The 27533-nt window shown below is 38.9% G+C and overlaps 1 protein-coding gene across 1 annotated transcript in view; it reads right to left on the reverse strand.

The window, feature by feature from the left end:
- Positions 1 to 6649: 6649 nt before the first annotated feature.
- Positions 6650 to 27533, reverse strand: part of LOC128283902 (uncharacterized) — an 86130-nt gene continuing 65246 nt past the window's right edge. Inside the window, exons 3-5 of the mRNA XM_053021319.1 lie at positions 7357 to 7590; positions 7107 to 7242; positions 6650 to 7011 (exon numbers count right to left, since the gene is read on the reverse strand). Of these exons, the coding sequence (XP_052877279.1) occupies positions 6650 to 7011; positions 7107 to 7242; positions 7357 to 7590 (732 nt within the window). The remainder of the gene's footprint in view (positions 7012 to 7106; positions 7243 to 7356; positions 7591 to 27533) is intronic.

Raw genomic sequence — 27533 nt, forward strand, 5'->3', positions numbered from 1 at the left:
ACGAATTCATGAATCGACTTAACACACAAAGCCTTCAACATGCTTACTCATGGCGAACAACACAACCTCTTAGGCACTCATTCATGGCCGATTATGCATGTTGATGTGGAGGCCAATTACATGTTTAACACCACACATGAATGGCACACATTTTACTAGCTAATGCTTTACATATTGTAGCTCAATACTTATAATATAGCATCAAGCACTCATATGGGCGATTATACTTAGCCATACTTGCACCAAATCAACAATAAATTCCAAGATTTTCACATCACATGTGTACTAGGCCGAATGTACTTGCAATTTCACAAACATTCTTCAACAATTTCTTCTTTAAGCAAACATATTTATCATTTACTTCATAACCAAATCATCATGTGCAAACATACATACACATATAGGTGCATGGCGAACCTCAAGGTGTTCATAACCATCTAAAACATAAATTTTACCAATCAAGTAACAAGCATAAATCATGCTCATGAATGCATCATGGCGAATACATCACATTCATACCCCTTTCAACTTCGGTCATGGTTAAACAAAGAACTCAATGTCTTACTCAAGATTGCTACAAAGAAATTTCAAGAGTAGTCAATCCATCATTGCATGCATCATTATCAAGCTTCACATTTAGCATGCAATGGCTTTAACACAATATCAACCTTGGCCTAATACCATTTCCATGGCATAACAAGGATTTGAACCATGGCTAACATGAACATCAAGTTAGCAACTAAAACATGCATGAATCTCATGACACAACTTCATACATACCTTAATCTTGATGCAAGTATAGCCAAATCTCCTTCTAGATCTCTTCTAAACCAAAAATGGAGCAAAAATCCTATCTTCTTCCTTAGTATTTTCGGCCAAAAAGGAGAGAACAAGGATGAACAAAATTTTTTCTTTGCTTTTCTTTCACTCACGGCAACAATGGGGAGAATACCACACTCACACACATTTTTTTTTGTTTCTCTTCCCACCACTAAATTTTTTTTATCATTTCATCACATCATGCATTATCAAAACATGTCATAACATGTTTTTCCTTGCCCATAACTCCTTGTCATGGCCGGCCACTATGCCATCTTTGGGGAATTTGACATGCAAATCCCTTAATTTTGCATGCATTATCAACTAGTCATCACACATTTCCCCATCATACTTTCAAAGTTTACTACTAGGTCCTTTCTAGTGAAATTCACCTTTATAACACTAAATCGAATCATCAAAAATGTCATACACAAATTAACACATATCATAGGCATCAAAATAAATTTTAAATTATTTTTATGTCTCGATTTTGTGGTCCCGAAACCACATCCCGACTAGGGTCAATTTTGGGCTATCACACAAATTCTACCAATGGCAGGTATTTTTCCCAACTACCCTGAAATTCAGGGATGAAACATCACAACATGTCTTCGAGAACCTGAATCATCTACTCAGATTGACCATCGGTCTGAGGGTGAAAAGCTGTACTGAAGCTCAACTTTGTACCCAAGGCTTCTTGTAACTTCTTCGAGAATCTTGAAGTGATTCTCGAGTCTCTATTCGAAATAATCGACTGTTGTACTCCGTGCAATCTTACTATCTTAGAAATGTACAAATCAGCCAATCTATCAAGGGAATAATCCATTCTTACCGGGATAAAATGAGCCGACTTGGTCAATTTATCCACTATAACCCATATGGCATCTTTCTTTTTCGGAGTCATAGATAGTCCTGTCACGAAGTCCATGGTAACTTTGTCCCACTTCTATTTGGGGACCATTACAAGCTGTAACAAACCTGAAGGCACTTGATGTTCAGCTTTAACTTGCTGACATACCAAGCATTTCGATACAAATTTAGAAACATCTCTTTTCATGTCGTTTCACCAGTACATCTTCTTTAAATTGTTGTACATCTTGGTACTTCTCGGGGAACAGACAAACGACAGTTATGTGCTTCTTGCAAAATCTTTTGAATAAGTTCATTGTCTTTGGGTACACAAACCCTATCTCTAAACATCAAACATCCATTAGGTCTAATTCAGAAATTTGACTCAACACCAGACTCACATTGAGCTCTTTTTGCTTGCAAATCATCATTATTAAGCTGAGCATCATGAATTTCCTGCAAAAATGTTGGCCTAGCCTCCAGCTCAGCCAGAATTGAATCATCAACAAGCAATTTCAAATGAGTATCCACGGTTCTTAAAGCGTACTAGGATTTTCTACTTAATGCATCGGCGGCCACATTCGCCCTTCCCGGGTGATAGTCGAAAATCAGATCATAATTCTTAATTAATTCTAACCATCTCCGCTGTCTCAAATTTAATTCTTTCTGAGTCATCAAGTATTTTAAACTCTTGTGGTTCGTGAATATACGACAAGCTTTAGGTCGTGGGTTGGATAATTCTTCTCATGGGGCTTCAATTGCTGTGAAGCATATGCTGTCACCTTGCCATCTTGCATAAGTACACAAACCAATCCATTTAGGGATGCATCACTGTAGACCACAAATTCTTTTCCCGGTTCAGGTAGCACTAAAACAGGAGCTTCAGTCAGCAACGTCTTTAACTTTTCAAAACTTTACTAACACTTCTCTGTCCATTCAAACTTAACATCTTTCTATAGCAACTTCGTCATCAGAGTCGCTATTATGGAAAATCCTTTTACAAACCTTCGATAACAACCAGCTAAGCCCAAAAAGCTTCTAACCTCGGTTATATTCTTAGGTGATTTCCATTCAACAATTACAGAAATCTTACTTGGATCAACTCGGATGCCTTCACCCGAAACTATATGACCCAAAAATCCAACTTCTCGGAGCCAAAACTCACTCTTGCTAAACTTAGCATACAGTTACTTTTCCCGCAAGGTCTGCAACACAATTCTTAGATGCTTTGCATGATCTATCTCATCTTTAGAGTAGATCAAAATATCGTCAATAAACACAATGACAAACTTATCCAAATATAGCCGAAAGATCTTATTCATTAGATCCATAAACACAGCCGGTGCATTCTTCAGTCCAAATGGCGTGACAAGAAATTCATAATGGCCATACCTCATTCTGAAAGCTGTCTTGGGTACATCTGAGTCTTTAACTCAAAGCTGATAATAGCTAGACCTCAAGTCTATCTTGGGTACATCTGACTCCCGTGCTGCTTGCCCGTGGATGATACTATCATTTTAACACGGCCATGGCACACCCCCGTATGGCTTACCCGTGTATGACTTTGAGCCAAAATTTTGAGTGAGGGGACACACGGCCATAGCACATGCCCATGGGAGAAAACCGTCTGTCACACATGGCCTAAACACATGCCCTTGTGTCCAACCATGTGGACTCTAATAGGCTATTTTCCAAGCCTTTAGTCACCCCTTTCTACAACTTGTGCCTAGTGGTTACCGAGTTTGAGAGAAAACATAATTTTACGCTTGTAAATAATCTTAATGAAAATAGTTGTATGGAAACCTCATATCATTGGTTTCATACATAAATGGTTATTTCCTCTTTAGTGTAATGGGTTCCCATGTTACATTAATCCATCCGAAATTGGCTCATTCATGTGACTTATTGCCAATTGATAGCAACCCACCATTAGTAATTAAAACCATGCATAAAATCGTAGGTCATAGCCTACTTAAAGTAAGCCAATTTTCATGGCCATATACAAAGGAATAAACATATTTTTACATGCCTTAACTTGGCAAATCAAATGACACATATAATAAAATACTCAAAAATACAATACATGCCATTTAACAAAATAAATAGAGTCTTTATACCAAAGCTTGTTTAGTTAATAGTGTGTTGACTCTCCAATTGTCCTCCAATCCTTTCGAGTCCTCGAGCTCTGTGAGACAGGAAAAAAAAGAGAGGGGTAAGCATTGACATACTTAGTAAGCTCGAATAACCAGAAAGTAAACTTACTGAGTAATTAGCATACATCCATACTTAATTCATGAAATCATCCATTATGAAATGATTTCCTATCACATGCACTCAATCAATGAGTTAGTCATATAAACATGTAATTTAACTAGATAAGCTCATCATTCAACATTTCATTCACACACATATATATATATATATATATATATATATATCCCATGTTAATCTCGTTGAATTTCTAGGAAATCTTGATGGAATACCCATTATCTGTCAATTCTTACGAATGATCGTTTCACATATATGCACTCTCGCAAACCTCACATCATATGGCGAGATTACTAGTCCAGGCTAGATCCCACATTTTATGAACTCGTAAGGTGATGTTGGGATTACCATTCTAGGCTATATCTTTTATAGCCACAAACACCCTTAAGGAGTTCAGATCTGAATTACCAGTCCAGGCTAAATTCAGACCCAATTCAGATTACCTGTCCGTGCTAAATCCAGTGCACATATATTCTTCGGGAGGCTCGATCATTCAAGGAATACCTGTCTGAGCTAGATTCCTTTCAATATTTGAGATCACGGATTACCTGTCTGGGCTAAATCCTTACTGTAACACATGCAGGATCTCAATTCACATGTAAAACATGGTTATCCATCGAATTCCCTTTTTAACCTCAATCGAGACAGTTATCAACAAGTCATTACCAAAGGTTCATTTCATGCATTTTTATACCATCAATAAATGAAAATATCATGCATTCATAAATCATACACTTATCTATATTAGGGGTTTACTTTGAGTTATCGGAACTCACCTGGTATTCTTTTTGGGATTGTGTTTCGGTTATTCCAAAACCTTGCGATTACCATGATTGACCTCTAGAATTTGTTGCTCGGGGTCTATAATAGCAAAATTAACTCATTAATACCCCACATTATACATTTCAAGTTTAGTATCTACTCTCGATCCAAATGACCATTTTGCCCCTAACCTTTGACATTTTTACGATTTAGTCCCTAGACTCGTATAATGAAACACATGCAATTTCTATCTCACCCAAGCCTAACTGAACAATTTTCTCTCTTATGGTAGCCCACATTATCCATTATTTTCTCATTTCTAACACACATTTACATCTTTTTCAAAATGGTCCTTATAAGGGTTTCTCATGGATGTTTAGCACGCATTAATCTTTCATATTCCTCCATAGTCTATAAAAACACAATTAAATCATGCATGGGTAAATTTTTAAACATGAACCCTGGCATGAGATATGGGTAAAAATGGAGAGATCAAGTTACCAGGATTTCAAAAATACCAAGAACATGAAAAACGAGGCTTTGGAGCACTTACTGTGGAGCTTGAAAATTGAAGAAACCCTAGCTATGGTGTCCTCCAAATTTCGGCAGCTATGGGAAGAAGATGAGCATATTTTTGCTCCATTTTTCTCTTTCTATTTCATTAAAATGCCTAATGACCAAAATGCCTTTATGCCCTTTCTTTAAAATTTCATCCATGCAAGCCCATTTTTGTCCAAAAAATTAGAATTTGGGAAAATTACTCTCCAAGACCTTCTAATTCATAATCTAAAGCAATTTCATACAAATTCCTTCTAGAAACCAAGTTTTGCAATTTATTCAATTTAGTCCCTAATTTCCAATTAGACATCTTATACTTAGAATTTCTTAATGAAACTTTAATATATGCATATACTCATATTCTAGGCCTCATAATAACCATAAAATAAATATTTTGATGTCAAATTTGTGGTCCTGAAACCACTATTCCTACTAGGCCCTATTTCATGATCTTACACCTAATCCCCTCAACCGATACCACGTAACCCAGAAAAGTTACCTCACATAGTCAGAATTCACACTTACTAAATTTAGCGTACAATTGTTTTTCCCTCAAAATTTGCAGAACAACACGGAGATGTACGTCATGCTCCTCCTCAGTCCTCGAATACACCAGAATGTCGTTTATAAACACCACTATGAACCTATCCAGATAGGGCTGGAACACTCGGTTCATCAAATCCAGAAAAGCCGCTGGTGTATTGTCAGTCCAAACGGCATCACTAAGAACTCGTACACCGTAACGAGTCCTAAGCGCTGTGTTAAAAACATCTGTTTCCTTGACCCTCAGTTGCTGGTACCCCGATCGAAGGTCAATTTTAGAGAAGATCGAGGCTCCTCAAAACTAATCGAATAGATCATCAATCCTCTGTAAGGGGTACATATTCTTGATAGTCAACTTGTTCAGTTGCCGATAATCGATGCACATCTGCATAGTTCCATCCTTCTTCTTCACAAACAAAAGTAGTGCTCCCCATGGAGACACACTAGGGCGGATGAACCCTCGATCCAATAACTCTTGAATATGTGCTTTAAGCTCCTCGAGCTCCTTCGGTGCCATTCTATAAGGGGCAATAGACACCAGAGATGTACCAGGCAAGAGATCTATCCCAAAGTCAACTTCACGATTAGGAGGTAACCCCGATAACTCATCGGGAAAATGTCCAAAAAATCCTTAATTGTTCTGATATTTTCAACAGACGAGACCTCAGAACTCGAAGTACTAACATAGGCTAAATACGCCTCACAACCCTTACACACCAACTTCTCAGCCTTAAGTGCAGAAATCACATTTGACAGATAATTTTGATGCTCACCAATCACAATTAACTCATCCTCCTTTTCAATTCTTAGTATCATCTACTTTGCGGCACAGTCCAAATTTTCCTGATGCTTAACCAACCAGTCCATGCCCGTTAAATTCCCCAAAAGGAAATTCCATCAAGTTAGCTAAAAATACCATTGCTTGAACCTCCAAAGGTACATCCTTAAACAATTTGTTCACTCTCACTGACTGCCCTAATGAATTCAACACGGTAACCTGACTCGTAGTGTTTTCAACCATTATGCCCAAAGTCTCAGACACAGTGCATGCTATATAAGAGTGCATAGATCCAACATCAATTAGTGCAGTATAGGGTATATTATGAATAAAGAACGTAGCCATAATAACAGCTGGGCCGTCTCCGTCCTCTCGGCGATGTGCAGCATCAACCAGTGCTGACTGCCTCACCTTAGTATTTCCAGCACCTCTGCCTGGTGCCCACAACCATGGCCCATACCATTGCCACCCTTAGCCTGACCACGGCCTCTCTGTGGCTGCTGAAAATGTCTTTGCGACTAAATAGTACCCCTACCAGTAGCTTGCTTCCGAACGGGCCTCAGTGGACAATCCCTGATATGGTGCTCCATAAATCCACACCTCAAACATGCCCCTATCTGTACCCAGCACTCGCCCTGATGGTGCTTCCCACAAATAGTATAAGGCTGCGACCCAAAAATAGCTACAGGGGGCCTAACTTTGTCTGGCCCATCAACTCTAGCCTTTTTCTTAGGCCACAAAGCTCAACTTGAGGGTTCCTAAACCCTCTTGTTCCTTACCCTGTCTAATTCACGATTTTGGCGCTCAATACATTTCACATACTCAGCGATCTTCGCCTTTTCCACTAATACAACAAAATCCCGCTCCCTCTGTAGAGCTATCAAAACTCGTAGATCATCTCTGAGGTCGTCCTCAAACCGCACGCAACGCTTATACTCAGTTGCCACCATGCCTCGCGCATAGCGGCTCAATCGTAAAAATTCTGCCTCATATTCAGCCACAGACTTATCCCTCTGGTTCAGATTTAGAAAGTTCCTTTTGCGAGCATCCACATAGCTAGCGCCCACATATTTCCCTTGGAGTGCACTCTTGAAAAACTCCCAAGTCAATCGATCGGGCTGAGTACCCTCTTTCACAGTAAGCCATCACTGATAGCCGTCCTCTCTCAATAATGACACTACACCTTTTAGTTTTTGCTCTAGGGTGCAGTCGAGGTCATCCATGATCCTCTCCGTGGCCTCTATCCAATATTCAACCACATTAGGGGCAACTCCAGTGGTACCAGCGATACCCCGAAATATCTCAGCCCCATTGGACTCAAGTCAGTCTATTACCGACCCACGGCCTACATTACCAGTATTGGGCCCAGCGACCTTTTTCAAAATTCACAGCATATCTTGGGACAGTGCGTCATCCCCATCTGTATGATCATGTGACCCAGTCTCAGTCACAGGTGAATCCAGAGCCTCTCTTGCCTCAACGTTAGGCATATGACCCGATGCCGAAGACCTAGCCCGAGCACCTCCATGCCCTCCGCCGCGGCCTCTATTACCCCTTCCTCGAGCACCTATGGTGCTTATTATCGATTTGCGTATTATTTGTATTAACAGTTTTACAGTTCTAGTGTTTATTGACGAATGTTTTATGAAAAATAACATTTATAATTCAGAGTTGTTTGTTTTCGCAGTTCGTAGACTTACTTCAGTTTCAGGTTACCCTAATAAAGATTTCAATATTGTGACAGCCTTAAAATGACCCTAGTCGGAATGTGGTTTCGGGACCACAAAACCGAGGCATAAAAATAATTTAATATTCATTTTGATGCCTATAATATGTGTTAATTCGTGTGTGACATTTTTGATGTTTTGATTTAGAGTTATAAATGTGAATTTCACTAAAAAGGACCTAGTAGTAAACTTTGAAAGTAGGATAGGGAAATGTGTGATGACTAATTGAATCATGCATGCAAAACAATGATTTTGCATGTCAAATACCCCTTCTTTTTATAAGTGGTGGCCGGCCATGATGATCACATATATATAATATGTATTAAATCTTAATTAAATGACTATTATTTTATGCAAAAGAAAGGTAATAAATAAAAGAAAGAAAAAGAAAAAGGGTAATGAAAACAAAGCTTGTATCCTTGGTTCTAGCTTGGCCGAAACTTAAAGGAAGAAAGGGATATAGCATTCGGTTGTCTTAAGCTCAAAACAAGGTTAGTAATTCATGTTAGATTTTGGAATTTTAGCTTAATTTAAGTTAATTACTAAGTTCTTTAATTAGCCTATGTTAAAATTTTGGACTTGGGTGGTGAATGAAGCATTCGGTCATGGTTGTTAGTGAAGAAATTTGATTACCTTTTTCATGTTTTAATGAGTAAATGTGATATGGGTGTTAAGCGGAATGATGTTTAAATACGAATGTGTTTGGATGGATGTGCTTATGAGTATGACTTGACATAAAATGGTGGTAATGTTGTATACACTTGATAAGTATGTTAGATGGTTTGAGATTTGAACTAGTTATCAAGTTCTTTAGGTAGCCCATGCTAGGAATTTTGATTTTGGCATGACTAGGACTTTCGCCATAGTAGCTATTGAGGGTTTAGGTTTGTGATTCATGTTAAATTGGATGATAGGAAGAAAATCGGCTTGTGTATGTGTAGTTGCCGAATGTGAATTTAGGGAACATTTCTTGTAACATTGGCATTTTAAAAGTGATGGAATGGGGATTTAAGCTTGATAAGATTTTGTTAAGGATGAATGAAAAAAAAAATGTGTATTCGGCTAGGGATGATATGATTGATTGGTGAAGTGGCTAATAGGATTTTAATGAAATTATGCCAAGGCGAATGTATCATGAAGTAAATAAAATGCTAAATGCGCATTATGTGCTTATACGTATAATCGGCTAGGAAGGTTTGATATGAAGCTTTGATAAGTTTGAGAGATGAATGACCGAATGAGCAATAGGTTATGTATGGATGAATTTTATGCATATGTTTGTGTGTAGCATTAGTAATTTAATGGCATTCGACATTGTTTAATTAAAATTTGAAATGAATGCTTGGAAGATTAAATAGGTCGCTCTAATGACCAAATATGCTAAAAGCTAAAATATGGACAAATGATACTGAATGAATTGGTTTTTGAATTGTATATGGTAGCCGTATGTATGTGTTTGATTGAGAAGTAAATTTGTTTGAATTAGCTCAAGAGCTTAGAGGACCAAAGTTGGATAAAGGGAAGGAAAAAGTGATCGAATAGCCGTCGAAATCGTTCGACAACATCCGAGGTAAGTCTTCGAGTAATGACCCTACTTGAATTATATTGAAATGATTTGTCATATTATGGCGGATAGCCGAATGTGCGTAGGGACTACGTTATAACGTCAATTGAAATCATGCTCTTTGTGTGTGGCTATTGAGCCGAAATTGGAAAGGTTTGATAAATGTTTTGTGTTTGAGCCTTAGTAACGAAAATGAAATATGGATGTGTGCTGATTATTGATATATGTGTGCATGAGCATTTGAATGATACCCGAGCTAAGTCCCTAAGGCATTTATGCTAGTGATTATATCCGGGCTAAGACCCGAAGGCATTCGTGCGAGTTGTTATATCCGGGCTAAGACCCGAAGGCATTTGTGCGAGTTGTTATATCCGGGCTAAGACCCGAAGGCATTTGTGCGAGTTGCTATACCCGGGTTAAGACCCGAAGGCAATTGTGCTTGTGGTTATATCCGGCTAAATTCCGAAGAAACTTGGTTTGAAGGTGAGGGTTTTGTGCTGTAATAAATTCAATTAATACGCTCGAAAAACCCAAACGATAAGGTATGTTTGCATGTGCATCAGAAAAGTCGATTCATTTGAAATAGTATTTGTTCAATCGACTAATGAACTTTCGGCTCTTAGATAGGTTGATACCTTGTGTGTGTATATGTTGATGAAGTGTGAAGTAAGTATGATTATAAGAATGTGTATTAATAAAGTGATTCATTTAGCTATGTGAACGTAATACTTTAGTCAAAGCCGATTTCATTACTTGAAACTTACTAAGCATTAAAATGCTTACCCAGTTGCTTTGGCTCTTTGTTTTCTAGATTTTGTTCATTAGCTATCGGATTTGGGATCATCGAAGTCGAAGTCATCCACACTATCAAAGCCCTTTCGTACTCTTTTAGTTGAACTCTGGATATGGCATGTATAGGACTACCCTTTGTTGTTTTTCAAGTACTTTTTGTGATGTATGTGTGTACAGCTATGCGAAAATGGCTCGTAGAAGTGGAGTATGGCATTAGACCATATGTGTTTATGTATATATATATGGTTTCATGATGTGACTATGGACTGGAATGGAAGTGTTGGGCAAATGATCAGCCATTGGAATGGCTAAATATGATCATATGTGGACCTATCCATGACAAAACTCTAGTTGGTCCATGGGAAACCACGAAATAGGTAAAATTTACCTTGAAAACAGATGCTGACAGCAGCAGTGGTGTGGATTTGAAAAATCACTAAAATTTGTAAGAATGGAATTAAATAGTGAATAAATTATTTAATCGAACCTTGATGAATCTATTTTCATATGAAAGTAACAAAACGATCATATCGAAAGTATATTAGGAGATATTAAAGTTCTCGTGAAGCAGGGCCAGAACAGTTTCTGGATACCCTGTTTCGACTTTGAAAATTTACCATAAATTATCCAGAGACAATTAGAAGTCATGCCTTATATGTATAGATTTCCCTTTGAGTCTAGTTTCATTAGAAACAAACGACATGAGTATTGATGCTCTGTACATGGAGATATCTAAGTCGTAATACATGAAGGTCAGAGTAGTCGAACCCAGAATCAGGGGAGACTTTAACTAATAAACTGTACCAATTGGCCCGACCAAAAATTCTAGAAATAAATCCACAGATGTATATATGAGTCTAATTTCAGGGAAAATTTACGGAATCAGTTTTCGAGTTTTGGAACTCGAGATATGATTTTTAAGACGACAGTGACGCAGTTAGCCAGCCTGTCTGGAATTTCGTTTCTTTTTTTTAAATGGACTGTGAAAACAAAGTAATTAAGTCTGTTAGCACCTCGCGTTCGACTCCGGCAATGGTATCGAGTACGGGGTGTTACAATTTTATTGGTATCAGAGCTACGGTTTAGTCGATTCTAGGACTACCGTAATACGTTTGGGTCTAGCTATACATGCCATTATGTGATTAATTGATAGTGTGGTGATTTCTGACATTTGAATTTGTGTTTATTTATAGTAATGGATCCCGATCCCAACCGAGTGATAGTTGATGATGTGGAGAGTGTGGCGCCTGCTCCCGCACAAGGGACAGCGCCGGCGGACTCTCAACCTATTGCTAGCAATCCGAATGATGAGGCTAGGCAAGCTTTTTATAGCGTGATGAATGATTGGTTCAACCAATAGATTCGAACTAATACGGCTATTCCACAACCTCCATTCCCGACTAATACAACCCCCATTCCCGACTAATACAACCCCCGCACCTACAATATCTCCGGTAACTGACCAAATAAGGTCAAATAAGCCCCAGTTGATGAATCCGAAAACATGGGGCTCTTGAATTTAAAGCTACGGTAGCGACGATACCGAAACAAGCTGAATTTTGGTTGGACAACACTATCCGGTACTCGATGAGCTATCTTGTACACCCGATGAATGCCTAAAGTGTACTATCTCCTTGCTACGCGATTACGCCTACTATTGGTGGAGTACTCGACTTACATTACGCCTTGAGAGCAAGTAACTTGGGAGTTTTCCAAATTGAGTTTCGGAAAAGTATATCGATCGAGATTTGTTGATCAAAACGGAAGGAATTTCTTGAGCTTAAGCAAGGTTCTATGTCGATTCGATTACGAGCAAAAATTTGTTAGACTTAGTAGATACACTCGGGAATGTGTTTCGTCCGAGGCTATCATGTAAACGCTTGAGGATGGGCTGAATGAAGATATAAAAATGTTCGTTGGCATTCTTGAAATACGAGAGTTCGTAGTACTTGTCGAGCGAGCTTGTAAAGTCAAGAGCTTAGAAAAGAAAAACAAAAAGTTGATGTGGGAACCGGAGAGTTTCGTAAAAGATCCTCGGAAAGTCTCTTCAACAGCATCGAAGAAATTTCGAGATGATGTGGGCGGTCTAGAGGCACTTGGGCCTTTTAGGCGAGATCGTGATCGACCCCCTGTGGGTACACGAGGCACTTCGGTCGCTAGTGTTGGGAATGAACCTCGAGATAGAACGGAGTGTCAGCATTGTGGTAAATGGCATTCGAGGAGCTGTAGGTTCCATGACCGCTCCTGCTATAAGTGTGGATCAGCTGACCACTTTATCAAGGATTGCCCGAGGTTGCCTGAACAAAATGTAAGTCAGAGTGGGAAACTAGGTGCTACTACTGCTCGGGGTAGACCGTCTAGAAACACGGGCAATACTAGTGGCGGTCAGAGAGGATTTAGAGGTGCTACAACCAGATCTGAGGCTCGTATACTGCTAGAGCTTATGCTATACGTGCCCATGAGGATACTTCTTCGCCGATGTTATTACCGTACTTTTACTCTCTTTGATACTAATGTAATTGCTTTGATTGACCCCTGTTCTACTCATTCTTATATATGTGAAACCTTAGCATCCAAGAAGACTTTACCTATTGAGTCTACTGAGTTCGTAATTCGGGTGTCAAATCCCTTGGGTCGTTACGTGCTTGTCGACAAAGTGTGTAAGAAATGTCCCCTTGTAATTCGAGGTTCCTGTTTTCCGACGGACTTGATGCTTCTGCCGTTTGATGAATTTGATGTTATTCTCGGTTTGGATTGGTTGACCGTGCATGATGCGATTCTGAATTACAAAAGCAAGACTATTGATTTGAGGTGCACAAATAACGAGATAATCCGAGTTGAGTCTACGGACTTGAATGGGTTGCCAGCTGTAATACCCTCAATGTTGGCTCGAAATATGTAAGAAAGGGTATGAAGCATACCTTGCGTATGTACTTGATAACAAGGAATTAGAAAAGAAACTTGAATCGGTACCGATAATTTGTGAATACGGATGTTTTCGAAGAATTACCAGTTTACCACTGTTAGGAAATAGAGTTTGGCATCGAATCGGTACAGGACCCCACCGATTTCGATAGCTCCGTGTCGTATGGCACCAACGGAATTAAAGGAGTTGAAAGCTCGGTTGCAAGAGTTGGTGGATAGAGGTTTTGCTCGCCGAGTTTTTCACCTTGGGTGCACCAGGTGTTGTTTGTGAAAAGATGGGCGGAACCATGAGGTTGTGCATCGACTATCGTTAGCTTAATAAAGTGACAATAAAGAACTAATATCCGTTACCGCGTATCGATGATTTGTTCGATCAACTGAAGGGAGCCTCAGTGTTCTCAAAAATAGATTTGACATACCCAAAACTGCCTTCAGAACGAGATATGGTCACTACGAGTTCTTAGTGATGCCGTTTGGGCTCACTAATGCCCTACAAGATTTATGGATTTGATGAATCGGATCTTGCACCATATTTGGATCGGTTCATAGTTGTGTTCATTGATGACATCTTGGTCTATTCAAGAGATGAGACCGAACATCTTTGAGCACACGAGATTAGTGTTACAAATTTTACGGGATAAGCGGTTATATGCCAAGTTCGATAAATGTGAGTTTTGGTTACGAAGTTAGCTTTTGGGTCATGTAGTATCTCAGATCGGGCATTCGAGTTGATCCGAGCAAAATTTCAGCCATACTTAACTGGAAGCCTCCAAGAAATATTACCAAGTTCGAGCTTCACAGGGCTCACGGTTATTACCGATGATTTGTAAAAGGTTTCTCGATAATAGCCACACCAATGACGAAGCTACTTCAAAAGGATGTTAAGTTCGAATGGATGGAGAAATGTCAGAAATGTTTCGATCACCTGAAAACTTATTTGACTGAAGCTCCAATTTTAGTGCAACCCGAATCAGGCAAAGAGTTTGTCATTTATAGTGACGCATCCCTACTTGGGTTGGGTTGTGTATGGATGCAAGAAGGTCGAGTTGTGGCCTATGCATCGAGACAATTGAAGCCACACGAAAGAAATTATCCGATCCATGATCTCGAACTAGCCGCCATCGTATTTGCTTTGAAAATATGGCGACATTATTTGTTTGGTGAGAAGTGCCATATATTTTCGGATCACAAAAGTCTCAAATATTTGATGACTCTGCGAGACTTAAATCTGCGACAAAGGCGTTGGCTTGAGTTGTTGAAAGATTATGAGCTTGTCATTAATTATCACCCGGGAAAGGCTAATGTGGTTGCGACGCCTTAAGCCGAAATCCTTGTTTGCTTTATGACGATGAATGTACACTTATGCATTCTACCCGACAATGTGTTAGTAGTGAATTAAAAGCCAAACCATTATTGATTCATCAAATTCGTGAAGCTCGAAAAGTCGATGATGAATTGGTTGCAAAACCGGCTGAGTGTGTTCCGAACAAGGAATCGGAGTTTCAAATTGATGATGATGATTGTTAGAGGTTCAGAAGTCGTTTGTATGTTCCAAGGAATTCGGAACTCATTTCGATGATTCTGAGCGAAGCCCATTGTAGCCGAATGTCGGTTCACGGGGAGTATGAAAATGTACAACGATTTGAAACGTCGGTTTTGGTGGCATGGTATGAAACGAGACATCTCCGACTTTGTTTGAGATGTTTAATATGTCAACATGTGAAAGCGAACATCAAGTGCCTTGAGATTACTTCACCGATCACGATACCCGAGTGGAAATGGGATCGAGTCACAATGGACTTTGTGTCCGGACTACCATTGTCGACAAGTAAGAAGGATGCGATTTGGGTTGTTGTTGATAGGTGACTAAGTCGGCTCACTTTATCCCCGTATGCGCGGATTTTCATTGGATAAACTAGCTGAATTGTACGTTTCTCAGATTGTGAGATTACACGGGGTACCGATTTCTATTGTGTCGTATAGAGATCCGAGATTCACCTCGCGATTTTGGAAGAAATTGCAAGAAGCCTTGGGTACCAAGCTGCATTTTAGCACCGCTTTTCATCCACAAACCGATGGTCAATCTGAGCGGGTAATTCAGATACTTGAGGATATGTTGGGATGTTGCGTCCTTGAGTTTAATGGTTCATGCCAACGATATTTACCTTTGATTGAATTCGCTTACAACAATAGTTTTCAATCAAGTATTAAGATGGCACCTTACGAGGCTTTGTACGAGCGTAAATGCCGTACACCATTGTTTTGGATCGAGCTCGATGAAAGCAAAATTTTCGGAGTGGATTTGATTAAAGATGCTGAATGAAAGTAAAAGTAATCCGTAAAAGTCGAAGATAGCCTCCGATCGTCGAGAAGTCGTGCGCGGATCTCAAACGAAAAGACATTGAGTATCGGTGGGAGATAAAGTGTTTCTTAAAGTTTCGCTTGGAAAAAGATACTCGATTTGGCCGTAAAGGCAAATTGAGTCCGAGGTTCATCGGGCCATATGAAGTATCCGAACGAGTCGGTCCAGTTGCATATCGATTGATTTTGCCTCCTGAACTTGAAAAGATTCACGACGTCTTTCATGTTTCGATGCTTCGACGTTATAGATCTGATCCATCGCACATAATTAATCCATCAGAGGTTGGAACTCAACCCGATATGAGTTATGAAGAAGAATCGATTCGTATCCTAGCTCGTGAAGTGAAAGAGTTGCGAAACAAAAGGGTTCCATTAGTGAAAGTTTTATGGCTCAATCACGGGATGGAAGAAGCTACTTGGGAACCCGAGAACTCTATGAAAGAGTGATACCCAAACCTATTTACCGGTAAGATTTTCGGGGACAAAAATTTCTAAAGAGGGGGAGAGTTGTGACAGCCTTAAAATGACCCTAGTCGGAATGTGGTTTCGGGACCACAAAATCGAGGCATAAAAATAATTTAATATTCATTTTGATGCCTATAATATGTGTTAATTGTGTGTGACATTTTGATGTTTTGATTTAGAGTTATAAATGTGAATTTCACTAAAAAGGACCTAGTAGTAAACTTTGAAAGTAGGATAGGAAATGTGTGATGACTAATTGAATCATGCATGCAAAACAATGGTTTTGCATGTCAAATACCCTTCTGCTTATAAGTGGTGGCGGCCATGATGGTCACATATATATAATATGTATTAAATCTTAATTAAATGACTATTATTTTGTGCAAAAGAAAGGTAATAAATAAAAGAAAGAAAAAGAAAAAGGGTAATGAAAACAAAGCTTGTATCCTTGGTTCTAGCTTGGCCGAAACTTAAAGGAAGAAAGGGATATAGCATTCGGTTGTCTTAAGCTCAAAACAAGGTTAGTAATTCGTGTTAGATTTTGGAATTTTAGCTTAATTTAAGTTAATTACTAAGTTCTTTAATTAGCCTATGTTAAAATTTTGGACTTGGGTGGTGAATGAAGCATTCGGCCATGGTTGTTAGTGAAGAAATTTGATTACCTTCTTCATGTTTTAATGAGTAAATGTGATATGGGTGTTAAGCCGAAATGATGTTTAAGTACGAATGTGTTTGGATGGATGTGCTTATGAGTATGACTTGACATAAAATGGTGGTAATGTTGTATACACTTGATAAGTATGTTAGATGGTTTGAGATTTGAACTAGTTATCAAGTTCTTTAGGTAGGCCATGCTAGGAATTTTGATTTTGGCATGACTAGGACTTTCGGCCATAGTAGCTATTGAGGGTTTAGGTTTGTGATTCATGTTAAATTGGATGATAGGAAGAAAATCGGCTTGTGTATGTGTAGTTGCCGAATGTGAATTTAGGTAACATTTCTTGTAACATTGGCATTTTAAAAGTGATGGAATGGGGATTTAAGCTTGATAAGATTTTGTTAAGGATGAATGAAAAAAAAAATGTGTATTCGGCTAGGGATGATATGATTGATTGGTGAAGTTTCTAATAGGGATTTTAATGAAATTATGCCAAGGCGAATGTATCATGAAGTAAATAAAATGCTAAATCGCATTATGTGCTTATACGTATAATCGGCTAGGAAGGTTTGATATGAAGCTTTGATAAGTTTGAGAGATGAATGACCGAATGAGCAATAGGTTATGTATGGATGAATTTTATGCATATGTTTGTGTGTAGCATTAGTAATTTAATGGCATTCGACATTGTTTAATTAAAATTTGAAATGAATGCTTGGAAGATTAAATAGGTTGCTCTAATGACCAAATATGCTAAAAGCTAAAATATGGACAAATGATCTGAATGAATTGGTTTTTGAATTGTATATGGTAGCCGTATGTATGTGTTTGATTAAGAAGTAAATTTGTTTGAATTAGCTCAAGAGCTTAGAGGACCAAAGTTGGATAAAGGAAGGAAAAAGCGATCGAATAGCCGTCGAAATCATTCGACAACATCCGAGGTAAGTCTTCGAGTAATGACCCTACTTGAATTATATTGAAATGATTTGTCATATTATGGCGGATAGCCGAATGTGCGTAGGGACTACATTATAAAGTCAATTGAAATCATGCTCTTTGTGTGTGGCTATTGAGCCGAAATCGGAAAGGTTTAATAAATGTTTTGTGTTTGAGCCTTAGTAACGAAAATGAAATATGGATGTGTCATGATTATTGATATATGTGTGCATGAGCATTTGAATGATACCCGGGCTAAGTCCCGAAAGGCATTTATGCTCGTGATTATATCCGGGCTAAGACCCGAAGGCATTCGTGTGAGTTGTTATATCCGGGCTAAGACCCGAAGGCATTTGTGCGAGTTGTTATATCAGGGCTAAGACCCGAAGGCATTTGTGCGAGTTGCTATACCCGGGTTAAGACCCGAAGGCAATTGTGCTTGTGGTTATATCCGGCTAAATTCCGAAGAAACTTGGTTTGAAGGTGAGGGTTTTGTGCTGTAATAAATTCAATTAATACGCTCGAAAAACCCAAACGATAAGGTATGTTTGCATGTGCATCGGAAAAGTCGATTCGTTTGAAATAGTATTCGTTCAATCGACTAACGAACTTTCGGCTCTTAGATAGGTTGATACCTTGTGTGTGTATATGTTGATGAAGTGTGAAGTAAGTATGATTATGAGAATGTGTATTAATAAAGTGATTCATTTAGCTATGTGAGCGTAATACTTTAGTCAAAGCCGATTTCATTACTTGAAACTTACTAAGCATTAAAATGCTTACCCGTTGCTTTGGCTCTTTGTTTTCTAGATTTTGTTCGTTAGCTATCGAATTCGGGATCATCAAGTCGAAGTCATCCACACTATCAAAGCCCTTTGGTACTCTTTTAGTTGAACTCGGATATGGCATGTATAGGACTACCCTTTGTTGTTTTTCAAGTACTTTTTGTGATGTATGTGTATGCGACCATGCGAAAATGGCTCGTAGAAGTGGAGTATGGCATTAGACCATTTGTGTTTATGTATATATATATGGTTTCATGATGTGACTATGGACTGGAATGGAAGTGTTGGGCAAATGATCAGCCATTGGAATGGCTAAATATTATCATATGTGGACCTATGTATGACAAAACTCTAGTTGGTCCATGGAAACCACGAAATAGGTAAAATTTACCTTGAAAAGCAGATCTTGACAGCAGAAGTGGTGTGGATTTGAAAATCACTAAAATTTGTAGGAATGGAATTAAATAGTGATTAAATTATAATCGAACCTTGATGAATCTATTTTCATATGAAAGTAACGAAACGATCATATGAACAGTATATTAAGAGATATTAAATTTCTCGTGAAGCAGGGCCAGAATGGTTTCTGGATCCCCTGTTTCAACTTTGAAAATTTACCATAAATTATCCAGAGACAATTAGAAGTCATGCCTTATATGTATAGATTCCCCTTTGAGTCTAGTTTCATTAGAAACAAACGGCATGAGTATTGAAGCCCTGTACAGGGAGATATAGAAGTCGTAATACATGAAGCTTAGAGTAGTCGAACCCAGAATGAGGGGAGACTTTAACTAATAAACTGTACCAATTGGCCCGACCAAAAAACCTAGAAAAAAATCCACAGATGGATATATGAGTCTAATTTCAAGGAAAATTTACGGAATCAGTTTTCAAGTTTTGGAACTCGAGATATGATTTTTAAGACGACAGTGGCGCAGTTAGCCAGCCTGTCTGGAATTTCTTTTCTTTTTTTTAAATGGACTGTGAAAACAAAGTAATTAAGTCTATTAGCACCTCGCGTTCGACTCCGGCAACGGTATCGGGTGCGGGGTGTTACAATTTTATTGGTATCAGAGCTACGGTTTAGTCGATTCTAGGACTACCGTAATACGTTTGGGTCTAGCTATACATGCCATTATGTGATTAATTGATAGTGTGGTGATTTCTGACATTTGAATTTGTGTTTATTTATAGTAATGGATCCCGATCCCAACCGAAGCGATAGCGATGATGTGGAGAGTGTGGCGCTGCTCCCGCACAAGGGACAAGTGTCTTGGCGGACTCTCAACCTATTGCTAGCAATCCGAATGATGAGGCTAGGCAAGCTTTTTATAGCGTGATGAATGATTGGTTCAACCAATACATTCAAACTAATACGGCTGTTCCACAACCTCCATTCCCGACTAATACAACCTCCGCACCTACAATACCTCTGGTAACTGACCAAATAAGGTCAAATAAGCCCCCAGTTGATGAGAATCCAAAACATGGGGCTATCAATTTAAAGCTACGGTAGCGACGATCTTGAAACAAGCTGAATTTTGGTTGGACAACACTATTCGGTACTCGATGAGCTATCTTGTACACCGATGAATGCCTAAAATGTACTATCTCCTTGCTACGCAATTACGCCTACTATTGATGGAGTACTCAATTACATTGTGCCGAGAGCAAGTAACTTGGGAGTTTTTCCAAACCGAGTTTGGAAAAAGTATATCGATCGAGATTTGTTGATCAAAACGGAAGGAATTTCTTCACTTAAGCAAGGTTCTATGTCGATTCTCGATTCGACGAAAATTTGTTAAACTTAGTAGATACGCTCGGGAATGTGTTTCGTCCGAGGCTATCATGTGTAAACGCTTCGAGGATGGGCTGAATGAAGATATAAAATGTTCGTTGGCATTCTTGAAATCGAGAGTTCGTAGTACTTGTCGAGCGAGCTTGTAAAGTCAAGAGCTTAGAAAAGAAAAACAAAAGTTGATGTGGGAACTGGAGAGTTTCGTAAAAGATCCTCGGAAAGTCTCTTCAACAGCATCGAAGAAATTTCGAGATGATGTGGGTCGGTCTAGAGGCACTTGGGCCTTTTAGACGAGATCATGATCGACCCCACTGGGTACACGAGGCACTTGATTGCCATGTGTTGGGAATGAACGTCGAGACGAGCAGAATATCGACATTGTGGTAAATGGCATTCGGGAGTCAGAGGTTCCATGACCGCTCTGCTATAAGTGTGGATCACCGACCACTTTATCAAGGATTGCCCGAGGTTGCTGAACAAAATGTAAGTCAGAGTGGGAAACCAGGTGCTACTACTGCTCGGGGTAGACCGTCTAGAGACATGGGCAATACTAGCAGCGGTCAGAGAGGAAATAGAGGTGCTACAACTAGATCTGAGGCTCATGCGCCTGCTAGAGCTTATGCTATACGTGCTCGCGAGGATACTTCTTCACCGATGTTATTACCGGTACTTTTACTCTCTTTGATACTAATGTAATTGCTTTGATTGACCGGTTCTACTCATTCTTATATATGTGAAACCTTAGCATCCATAGAAGACTTTACCTATTGAGTCTATTGAGTTCGTAATTGGTGTCAAATCCTTGGGTCGTTACGTGCTTGTCGACAAAGTGTGTAAGAAATGTCCCTAGTAATTGAGGTTCCTATTTTCCGCGGACTTGATGCTTCGCCGTTTGATGAATTTGATGTTATTCTCGGTTTGGATTGGTTGACCGTGCATGATGCGGTTGTGAATTGCAAAAGCAAGACTATTGATTTGAGGTGCAAATAACGAGATAATCCGAGTTGAGTCTACAGACTTGAATGGGTTGCCACCGTAATACCCTCAATGTTGGCTCGAAATATGTAAGAAAGGGTATGAAGCATACCTTGCGTATGTACTTGATAACAAGGAATTAGAAAAGAAACTTGAATCGGTACCGAGAATTTGTGAATACCGGATGTTTTTCCAAGAATTACCGGGTTTACCACTGTTCGAAATAGAGTTTGGTATCGAATCGTACAGGACCCCACCGATTTCGATAGCTCCTTATAGTATGGCACCAACGAATTAAAGGAGTTGAAAGCTCGGTTGCAAGAGTTGGTGGATAGAGGTTTTGCTCATGAGTTTTTCACCTTGGGTGCACGGTGTTGTTTGTGAAAAGAAGGACGTAACCATGAGGTTGTGCATCGACTATCGTCGACTTAATAAAGTGACAATAAAGAAAAATATCCGTTATCGTATCGATGATTTGTTCGATCAAGCTGAAGGGAGCCTCGGTGTTCTCAAAATAGATTTGAGATCGGGCTATTATCGATTCTGAATTCGAGATTCGGACATACCCAAAAGCGCCTTGAGCGAGATATGGTCACTACGAGTTCTTAGTGATGCCGTTTGGGCTCACTAATGCCCTACGGTATTTATGGATTTGATGAATCGGATCTTGGCACCATATTTGGATCGGTTCGTAGTTGTGTTCATTGATGACATCTTGGTCTATTCAAGAGATGAGACCGAACATCTTGAGCACCGAGATTAGTGTTAAAAATTTTACGGGATAAGCGGTTATATGCCAAGTTCAGTAAATGTGAGTTTTGGTTACGAGAAGTTAGCTTTTTGGGTCATGTAGTATCTGTACCGGGCATTCGAGTTGATTCGAGCAAAATTTCAGCCATACTTAGCTGGAAGCCACCAAGAAATATTACCGTTCGAGCTTCACGGGCTCATGGGTTATTACCGACGATTTGTAAAGGTTTCTCGATAATAGCCACACCAATGACGAAGCTACTTCAAAAGGATGGTAAGTTCGAATGGACGGAGAAATGTCAGAAAAGTTTCGATCAACTGAAAACTTATTTGACTGAAGCTCCAATTTTAGTGCAACCCGAATCAGGCAAAGAGTATGTCATTTATAGTGACGCATCCCTACTTGGGTTGGGTTGTGTATTGATGCAAGAAGGTCGAGTTGTGGCCTATGCATCGAGACAATTGAAGCCACACGAGAGAAATTATCCGACCCATGATCTCGAACTAGCCGCCATCGTATTTGCTTTGAAAATATGGCGACATTATTTGTTTGGTGAGAAGTGCCATGTATTTTCGGATCACAAAAGTCTCAAATATTTGATGACTCAGCGAGACTTGAAACTGCGACAAAGGCGTTGGCTTGAGTTGTTGAAAGATTATGAGCTTGTCATTAATTATCACCCGGAAAGGCTAATGTGGTTGCGGATGCCTTAAGCCGAAATCACTTTGTTTGCTTTATGAAGCGATGAATGTACACTTGTGCATTTCTACCCGACAATGTGTTAGTAGATGAATTAAAAGCCAAACCATTATTGATTCATCAAATTCGTGAAGCTCAGAAAGTCGATGATGAATTGGTTGCAAGACGGGCTGAGTGTGTTCCGAACAAGGAATCGGAGTTTCAAATTGATGATGATGATTGTTTGAGGTTCAGAAGTCGTTTGTATGTTCCAAGGAATTCGGAACTCATTTCGATGATTCTGAACGAAGCCCATTGTAGCCGAATGTCAGTTCACCCGGGGAGTACGAAAATGTACAATGATTTGAAACGTCGCTTTTGGTGGCGTGGTATGGAACGAGACATCTCTGACTTTGTTTCGAGATGTTTAATATGTCAACAAGTGAAAGCGAAAAATCAAGTGCCTTCAGGATTACTTTAGCTGATCACAATACCCGAGTGGAAATGGGATCGAGTCACAATGGACTTTGTGTCCGGACTGCCATTGTCAGCAAGTAAGAAGGATGCGATTTGGGTTGTTGTTGATAGACCGACAAGTCGGCTCACTTTATCCCGTCGTCTGATTTTTCATTGGATAAACTAGCTGAATTGTACGTTTCTCGATTGTGAGATTACACGGTACCGATTTACATTGTGTCGGATAGAGATCGAGATTCACCTCACGATTTTGGAAGAAATTGCAAGAAGCCTTGGGTACCAAGCTGCATTTTAGCACCGCTTTCATCCACAAACCGATGGTCAATCTGGCGGGTAATTCGGATACTTGAGGATATGTTGAGATGTTGCGTCCTTGAGTTTAATGGTTCATGGCAACGATATTTACCTTTGATTGGATTAAACACAACAATAGTTTTCAATCAAGTATTAAGATGGCACCTTATGAGGCTTTGTGCGGCGTAAATGCCGTACACCATTGTTTTGGACCAAGCTCGGTGAAAGCAAAATTTTCGAGTGGATTTGATTAAAGATGCTGAACAGAAAGTAAAAGTAATCCGTGAAAGTCCGAAGATAGCCTCCGATCGTCAGAAGTCGTACGCGGATCTGAAACGAAAAGACATTGAGTATCAGGTGGGAGATAAAGTGTTTCTTAAAGTTTCGCCTCGGAAAAAGATACTCAGATTTGGTCGTAAAGGCAAATTGAGTCCGAGGTTCATCGGGCCATATGAAGTATCCGAACGAGTCGGTCCAGTTTGCATATCGATTGATTTTGCCTCCTGAACTTGAAAAGATTCACGACGTCTTTCATGTTTCGATGCTTCGACGTTATAGATCTGATCCATCGCACATAATTAATCCATCAGAGGTTGGAATTCAACCCGATATGAGTTATGAAGAAGAACCGATTCGTATCCTAGCTCGTGAAGTGAAAGAGTTGCGAAACAAAAGGGTTCCATTAGTGAAAGTGTTATGGCTCAAACACGGGATGGAAGAAGCTACTTGGGAACCCGAGAACTCTATGAAAGAGCGATACCCAAACCTATTTACCGGTAAGATTTTCGGGGATGAAAATTTCTAAAGAGGGGGAGAGTTGTGACAGCCTTAAAACGACCCTAGTCGGAATGTGGTTTCGGGACCACAAAACTGAGGCATAAAAATAATTTAATATTCATTTTGATGCCTATAATATGTGTTAATTGTGTGTGACATTTTGATGTTTTGATTTAGAGTTATAAATGTGAATTTCACTAAAAGGACCTAGTAGTAAACTTTGAAAGTAGGATAGGAAATGTGTGATGACTAATTGAATCATGCATGCAAAACAATGGTTTTGCATGTCAAATACCCTTCTTTTTATAAGTGGTGGCCGCCATGATGGTCACATATATATAATATGTATTAAATCTTAATTAAATGACTATTATTTTATGCAAAAGAAAGGTAATAAATAAAAGAAAAAAAAAAAAAAGGGTAATGAAAACAAAGCTTGTATCCTTGGTTCTAGCTTGGCCGAAACTTAAAGGAAGAAAGGGATATAGCATTCGGTTGTCTTAAGCTCAAAACAAGGTTAGTAATTCATGTTAGATTTTGGAATTTTAGCTTAATTTAAGTTAATTACTAAGTTCTTTAATTAGCCTATGTTAAAATTTTGGACTTGGGTGGTGAATGAAGCATTCGCCATGGTTGTTAGTGAAGAAATTTGATTACCTTCTTCATGTTTTAATGAGTAAATGTGATATGGGTGTTAAGCGGAATGATGTTTAAGTACGAATGTGTTTGGATGGATGTGCCTATGAGTATGACTTGAGATAAAATGGTGGTAATGTTGTATACACTTGATAAGTATGTTAGATGGTTTGAGATTTGGACTAGTTATCAAGCTCTTTAGGTAGCCCATGCTAGGAATTTTGATTTTGGCATGACTAGGACTTTCGGCCATAGTAGCTATTGAGGGTTTAGGTTTGTGATTCATGTTAAATTGGATGATAGGAAGAAAATCGGCTTGTGTATGTGTAGTTGCCGAATGTGAATTTAGGTAACATTTCTTGTAACATTGGCATTTTAAAAGTGATGGAATGGGGATTTAAGCTTGATAAGATTTTTTTAAGGATGAATGAAAAAAAAAATGTGTATTCGGCTAGGGATGATATGATTGATTGGTGAAGTGGCTAATTGGGATTTTTAATGAAATTATGCCAAGGCCGAATGTATCATGAAGTAAATAAAATGCTAAATGCGCATTATGTGCTTATACGTATAATCGGCTAGGAAGGTTTGATATGAAGCTTTGATAAGTTTGAGAGATGAATGACCGAATGAGCAATAGGTTATGTATGGATGAATTTTATGCATATGTTTGTGTGTAGCATTAGTAATTTAATGGCATTCGACATTGTTTAATTAAAATTTGAAATGAATGCTTGGAAGATTAAATAGGTCGCTCTAATGACCAAATATGCTAAAAGCTAAAATATGGACAAATGATACGAATGATTTGGTTTTTTGAATTGTATATGGTAGCCGTATGTATGTGTTTGATTGAGAAGTAAATTTTTTGAATTAGCTCAAGAGCTTAGAGGACCAAAGTTGGATAAAGGAAGGAAAAACGATCGAATAGCCGTCGAAATCATTCGACAACATCCGAGGTAAGTCTTGATAATGACCCTACTTGAATTATATTGAAATGATTTGTCATATTATGGCGGATAGCCGAATGTGCACGAGGACTACGTTATAAAGTCAATTGAAATCATGCTCTTTGTGTGTGGCTATTGAGCCGAAATTGGAAAGGTTTGATAAATGTTTTGTGTTTGAGCCTTAGTAACGAAAATGAAATATGGATGTGTCATGATTATTGATATATGTGTGCATGAGCATTTGAATGATACCGGCCAAGTCCCAAGGCATTTATGCTAGTGATTATATCTGGGCTAAGACCCGAAGGCATTCGTGCGAGTTGTTATATCCGGGCTAAGACCCGAAGGCATTTGTGCGAGTTGTTATATCCGGGCTAAGACCCGAAGGCATTTGTGCGAAGTTATATACGGGTTAAGACCAAGGCAATTGTGCTTGTGGTTATATCCGGCTAAATTCTGAAGAAACTTGGTTTGAAGGTGAGCGTTTTGTGCTGTAATAAATTCAATTAATACGCTTGAAAAACCCAAACGATAAGGTATGTTTGCATGTGCATCGGAAAAGTCGATTCGTTTGAAATAGTATTCGTTCAATCGACTAACGAAATTTCGGCTCATAGATAGGTTGATACCTTGTGTGTGTATATGTTGATGAAGTGTGAAGTAAGTATGATTATGAGAATGTGTATTAATAAAGTGATTCATTTAGCTATGTGAACGTAATACTTTAGTCAAAGCCGATTTCATTACTTGAAACTTACTAAGCATTAAAATGCTTACCCAGTTGCTTTGGCTCTTTGTTTTCTAGATTTTGTTCGTTAGCTATCGGATTCGAGATCATCGAAGTCGAAGTCATCCACACTATCAAATCCCTTTGGTACTCTTTTAGTTGAACTCTGGATATGGCATGTATAGGACTACCCTTTGTTGTTTTTCAAGTACTTTTTGTGATGTATGTGTGTACAGCCATGCGAAAATGGCTCGTAGAAGTGGAGTATGGCATTAGACCATTTGTGTTTATGTGTATATATATGGCTTCATGATGTGACTATGGACTGGAATGGAAGTGTTGGGCAAATGATCAGCCATTGGAATGGCTAAATATGATCATATGTGGACCTATGTATGACAAAACTCTAGTTGGTCCATGGAAACCACGAAATAGGTAAAATTTACCTTGAAAATAGATCTTGACAAAGAAGTGGGTGTGGATTTGAAAAATCACTAAAATTTGTAGGAATGGAATTAAATAGTGAGTAAATTATGTAATCAAACCTTGATGAATCATATGAAAGTAACGAAACGATCATATGAACAGTATATTAAGAGATATTAAAGTTCTCGTGAAGCGTATGAACGGTTTCGGATCCCTGTTTCGACTTTGAAAATTTACCATAAATTATCCAGAGA

The sequence above is a fragment of the Gossypium arboreum genome, chromosome 11 (genome assembly GCF_025698485.1).
Source record: "Gossypium arboreum isolate Shixiya-1 chromosome 11, ASM2569848v2, whole genome shotgun sequence".
NCBI classification, from domain to species: Eukaryota; Viridiplantae; Streptophyta; class Magnoliopsida; order Malvales; family Malvaceae; genus Gossypium; species Gossypium arboreum.